This window comes from Saccostrea cucullata, unplaced genomic scaffold (assembly GCF_032062105.1).
Source record: "Saccostrea cucullata isolate Sc308-1 unplaced genomic scaffold, CSIRO_AGI_Scuc_v1 ctg21983, whole genome shotgun sequence".
Taxonomy (NCBI): Eukaryota; Metazoa; Mollusca; class Bivalvia; order Ostreida; family Ostreidae; genus Saccostrea; species Saccostrea cuccullata.
Genome location: NW_026934571.1, coordinates 1 through 6,022, shown reverse-complemented (window position 1 = coordinate 6,022; position 6,022 = coordinate 1). Strand labels below are relative to the sequence as shown.

Below are 6,022 nucleotides of genomic sequence, written 5' to 3'. Positions count from 1 at the left end.
TATCATATAAAGAAAAATTTAAGTTATATCTGGTGGTTAATAAAAACATAATTTGTTGACCCCCTAGCCTCTTTAAAAAATGAAGAAAGTAAAACCACGCGCCATAACACTTCATGGGCAGTCAACATGGTTCAAGTATTCAAGGACTGGAAATCTCAGCGAAACAGCAACTTGGTGAGTTTAAAATTATTCCCGAAATACTCACTAGTAAATACCAAGAACTTGCGTGCACTATAACATGTTTTATACACTATAATTGAAGCCAGGGGCGCATATGGGTTTCCCCTACCCCCGAGGACTTCATATAAAATGTGTTCCAATATTCAACGTTAAAACATTTCTGTGACGTCATCTTTTGTTAAACCCGGTACAATAAATTTCTTATTGTTCTGCACACCGTCCAATAAGTTACCTGTAGGTGTCCAATAAGTTGAAACTTATTGGACAGTAACGGTAAACTGCAAAAAAGAAGCAAAGAAACAAGGCTTGTAAACAAATTTAATTTTAATCCTGGAAAATAAACACCAAAATCACAAGAATTGTTTACGAGCTTTCAGAATTAAACTTCACATTAATTGTAACACTCGCATCCTTCTGAACATTCACAGAAATTGTTGGACATGGACACTGACATGACACTTTTTGAAGAATCCACATCTTTGGCTTTCTTGGTAGGTGGGCTGATGTTCCTGGTTTTCTCCCTTTTTTGTACGATATCACTTACACGCCTTTCTTGGCCCTCAGAGGTTCGCTTGTAATTTCGTACCGAAAGTGATTTGTGGCCTGTTTTCTCAGTTATCAGCTGTTCGTCTACGCCTGCTGAATAAAGACGTGTCGCTGCTGTCGCGCGCAGAGAATGGTTAGAGAAAAAGCCTTGAAATCCTGCAATCCTACACAACTTGGCAACGGTTTGTTGAAGTGGGTGGATACCGACGGCGCGTCGTCATACCATTTGTCTGTTGTGAAAAATTTAGACGGACGCAAATAAAAGGCGGATGACTTCCCGTCCTTGGGTCTGTAAAAAAAATATCTTGAATTCATTAAAATGTATACAGTGCGGATACAAATTGAAGTTTATGATTTTTGCTTCATTCTAGTTATACAGAATAATGTAGTAAAAACGTTGATATTTACCTGAGGTTAATAAACTTTTCGTACAGGGATACAATGCATCTCTCTGGACATTCCGGATTTTCATATGCGTTCACTACTTTTGGGACCGTTTTGAACTATTTAGCCCTCCAGCTGCACATTTGGATATGTCCTCTCTGTACTGCAGATATCGTCTTCCGTCAACAACAGACGTTTTCAAAAACAGTTGTGAGTTTTCTCCAACACGCAAATTGCGATGTTCTTGTCCAGCTCTCAATGCAAAATTAAGTCCAATCAAATAAACCATTGTATCAAGAAGTTGCTGTGGACTTTGAGAACCAAGAATTTCCTTCTCCCACATAATATTTTCTTGTTCCTCGGTGATAACAAGTGCCTGTTTTTTGTTTATTCCCAAACCAAGTTTAGACAGTTCCTTCATTTTCGCGTCAAGAATTGCACGAAGATCGGAAAACTCACTGTCATCTAAGAGAGAAATGAATTTTCCATTAGAACGTAGATGGTGTTGTATTGCCACAATTATTTCATAGAGGGAATTTGGTTTGTAATCATTGCCTTTCAATGTTTTCAGCTCTGTGACAAATGAAGTAAGCTGGTTATTTAGTTCTTTATTTGTCATTTGTAACAGTGGTTTCTCTATAGATCTTTCCTTCTGCCAAGACTCGAATAGACGCACGGCCCATTTAGCTTTATTTCTTGTGTTCACAGGTATTGCGCTTTCCTTGAGATTTTTCAGCTGTGATTCTGAAAGTGGGGCCAAAAATCTTGCTGTTTTCTGTTCCTTAAACTCCGCTTCTTTTATTTCGGCATTCTGTGAGGCCTCTACGAGAATTGCGTCCGAGTCGTCAAAATCCGATATATCCGAATAATTGGATACCTTAACAGTTTTAAAATTCAAATCAAAATTGCCATTTTTATCATTGTTTTCCTTCTCGCCGTTCAATATTTCGTCAAGAATATTGTCGGAATCACTTCGATTTGGTTCACGAAACGAATTCTGTGTTACAAATTCATAATCCATCCTTACTCATTGACAGGGCAAAAATGAATGAAATTTTTGACAATTGAAGAATTTCAGAATTAAGTTCACTATCTGCGCATGGGCAAAGGGGCTAGTGTTTATCGCAGTGCGACATTTCAAGGCCAGACTGATTTAATTATTTTGTTTTAATATTGTGTACAACATAGACAAATACCCCACAACGTTTACTTTTCGCACGACAAACAAAAAACCAACACACAATAGGCCAACTAATTGGAATGTGCTAGATAGGGGTATTGAAGCGTATGAATCATCCAAGCAGAACGAGACTTTACCTGTGACTGTCCAATAAGTTAACAATGGGAGTGTTCGACAGTGGTGAAATGTTTTAAGTAAGTTATAAGCCTCAAACTGACCATTATGTCAGATATTAGACTCTCCTCGGCGCTAACGCGCCTCGGGTCGTCTAATATCTGACATAATGGACAGTTTTCGGCTTATAACCATTACGTACATGAGAGCAAGGTGTTCATAATATGAACTTTTCAGAGGATGCCGGAAGGAAAATTCTACTATTGAATGTGCAAATTCCTATGGAGATAACTTTATCCGCTCCGCCAGACCGTGTCAATGTCTTTTTTGTAAAGATTTGTGCATTTTGATTTAAATTGTGTTATCTGTTCCAGAAGAGTCAGGAAATTATTAATATTTAAAGGTACTTGGATACAGATTTGAAGTTAATATTTTCTGTATAATATCAAAAAATATATATTTTAATGGCATTTCACACAAAAATTAATTGAAAATCTTATTTCATTTAAAAGTTATTAAAACTTAAAATTTTTTGGCGGGTTTGATTGACACATGCTTGCACTTTCACAAATTTTAACTTTATTCTTAATTCTCAGGAAAAGTGGCAATCTTGTTGTGTATTAATGAGAAATATTAAAACTTAAATCCAGAAAAATAATTTTATTTGTAGTAGAAATGTTAGAAAGCAAAACTCCTTCACTGGTATCGTCATTCCGTTGTGTACAAAGTTTTGCAAATCGAACACACTCGTGTTATGTACACAGTTTTTGTAAACAGGGCACGGCTCTGTTATTGTTTGGTGTTTACGATTCACCGGGTGCGTTCAATCACCTAAGTCTGTTCACCACAACTGCACGGACTAACGGTGTATTGTGTGTTTGTTTTGCTTTCGAACATGTTTTCTCTGAATTTTCTGGATTATAGTATTGATATTTTTCATTAATACACAACAACTTTGCACAGAAGTAGACTAGTACCTTTAAGACGTATCGATATCATTATCAGTTGTGTGAAAGATGATGTGTTTTAAGTATTTTTCTTGTTTTTGTTATTAGTTCATTAAAAAGATCTAGACATGAACTTTTGTCTCATTTGCATAGGTCCTCCTACATCCAGGGTCTAACGGTTTGATATCACTAGCTTTATATCACATATGTGATATTTATATATCACCACACTTATGTTGATATGAGAAATACACCCTTGTGAAGATCAAAGAAAAATCTGTCGGACATGGGATAACTTAGTATTGGACACATATTTGAAGTTAAAATTTTCTCTATAATATTACGACTTATATATTTTTATAGCATTTCACCAAAAATTAATCAAAATTTTTTTGTTTCATTTAAAACTTTAAATATATTGGCGGGTTTGATTGACACATCCTTGCACATGTTGCACTTTCACAAATTTTAACTTTATTCTTAATCCTTAGGAAAAGTGGCAATCTTGTTGTGTATTAATGAAAAAAGTCTACTTCTGTGCAAAGTTACATGTATATTGAAATCCGACCAAAACTGTAGGAGGAGTAGCATTTTGAAAAATTGTTTACAGACAGACAGACGACGGACGCATTACTATCGATTAAGCTCTTCTGGTCTCTGACCTGTAGAGCTAAAAATTAAGTTTTGAGACGAAATATGGATCCTTTTAATAAACAACCTTTTTATGTAATTGTAAGTTACTTAATGAATTTCAAATTACAACTGTTCGTAGCCTCATGATTAATTTCATTCAGTGACAGAATTTGATTAAGAGAAATTTTAAGAAAAAATCGAAACAATGTTAAAGAACTGTGCCATATTAATTAAAACCGGTAGGATTTATTAAATTATCATTATTACTACTAGTAATTAGCCGTAATTATGTCAAAAATTGTAGAAGTATCTTGATTACAGTGCCTGTTGATTCCGTTTTATTTAAATTCAGTGAGTAATAAACTAGTTGATAAGTTTTAGATCATTTCTTAATTAAGGTATGGTGTCTTATTTTATTTAATTCCAAATAAATGTTACCACCATCAAAACATTAAAAACTATAATAATCTGTCAATAAAACTGCATAAATAATGATTTTTGAATCATAAACTTTTGGTCAATAAAATGCATATACCATATACTTGAACTAGAAAAGTCAAACATATAATTTAAATTTGCTATTTCAGAAACTCACATGGGAGGTGTGTTACAGACATAATCAATAAATGTTATTCGGACTGTCTTGTTTTCAATTTAAGGGGAAATTACTAATTCACGTTATATAATTGCCTTCTTCAGAATACAGATTTACTCAGAATAAACTGAAAATAATCTAAACATCCTTTGGGAAAAAATCTTTTAAAAAAGAAAGATTTGGATAGAATTTAAAGAAAAAAGGCAACATGCTTTCAAAAAATATGATTGTGAAAGAAATTTAGAAAAAATTAAAACCAGTGGTAACAAGATGTGTTTGTGAAACACTTTGTCCCCGATGGTAACACAATTCTGGAGTGGGACGTAGACTGATGTGGTATACACTTGTAAGATGTTTTTTAGGGTTGCAAAGATGAAAAGTCAAAAATGTTTATACCAGTTGAAAGGTCTTGTCACAAGGAATATACATGTGAACGATGTTTGTTTGTATGTTGTTTAACGTCCCTCTCGAGAATTTTTCACTCATATGGAGACGCCACCACTCAACGGTGGAGAGATGCAAATTTTGTCCTTAACTTGGCACTTAGGGCCATTGAGCAGTGAGGGACTTTTTCGTGCCAGCACCTACTGCGACAAGGGAATTTGGGTTATACGGTATCATCCGAAGGACGGGTCTCCACGTCCCACAATGGGATTCGAACACGCGACGTAAGAATCGACTCCTTATTTCCCGACACTAGAGCAGACGCTCTACCACTGCGGCACACGGGCGATTATGAAGGATAAAAGCCCTAGCTCAAACTGTTCAAAAGTTATGGCCAGGATTGAAGTATGGTTATTTGGGTAAAAGTAGGTCAAACTCCAATTAAGGTCAAGACGTCAAATGTGGTGGTACCAAAAGAAAGGACTTGTCACAAGAAATACACCTGTGGAATATGAAAGCCATAGCCCCACCCACTCAATAGTAATACATGTATGCGCTAGCTATATGTCAAAGTTGACAACAAAAAAATGAACTCGTTCACCGCGAAGTGACTTTCAAAAAGTTTGGTATGAAAATGATTGTTGTAAATAAAAGAAAAACAGAACCAAGGCTTTACTGACCGATATTATCTGAAAATGTCAAACCGACCATATAAAGTGTTTAACAGTAATGCTGTTACAAATGAAGTTAATTTGGGAATAAGTTCCCCTTCTTTCTCTCTCTAATTTATACTTGTATATAGACATGGTATCTAAAACCATCATTGTATTCTACGAGACAATTAAGTCAATTACCTACTTACGTCTAATGTTAATTCAATATCCATGCAAATTAGATTGGTAAGATAATCATTTATTCTCCACATTGAAAATTAAATAACCGAAAAAGATACTTTATGTTTAATTTTCTTTGATTTATTATTTTCCTTAACTAATTGTGGGAAATGCACAGGTCAATGACTTGGGTTGAGTGTACAATCTCCAAGCACTGTGTTATAAT

The 6,022-nt window shown here is 34.9% G+C and overlaps 1 protein-coding gene across 1 annotated transcript; it reads right to left on the bottom strand.

Annotated features, from left to right (window-relative positions):
- Nucleotides 1–1,233: 1,233 nt before the first annotated feature.
- LOC134241013 (uncharacterized) lies at nt 1,234–2,131 on the bottom strand. Its single transcript, XM_062723106.1, has 2 exons — nt 1,397–2,131; nt 1,234–1,245 (listed from the first exon to the last, which is right to left on the bottom strand). Exons 1-2 carry the CDS (start codon nt 2,129–2,131, stop codon nt 1,234–1,236), a joined length of 747 nt encoding a protein of 248 aa, XP_062579090.1.
- Between the last annotated feature and the right edge of the window lie 3,891 nt (nt 2,132–6,022).

Excerpts from the sequence above, each read along its gene's own strand:
- LOC134241013 (XM_062723106.1), bottom strand. The coding sequence starts at position 2,131 with ATGGATTATGAATTTGTAACACAGAATTCGTTTCGTGAACCAAATCGA.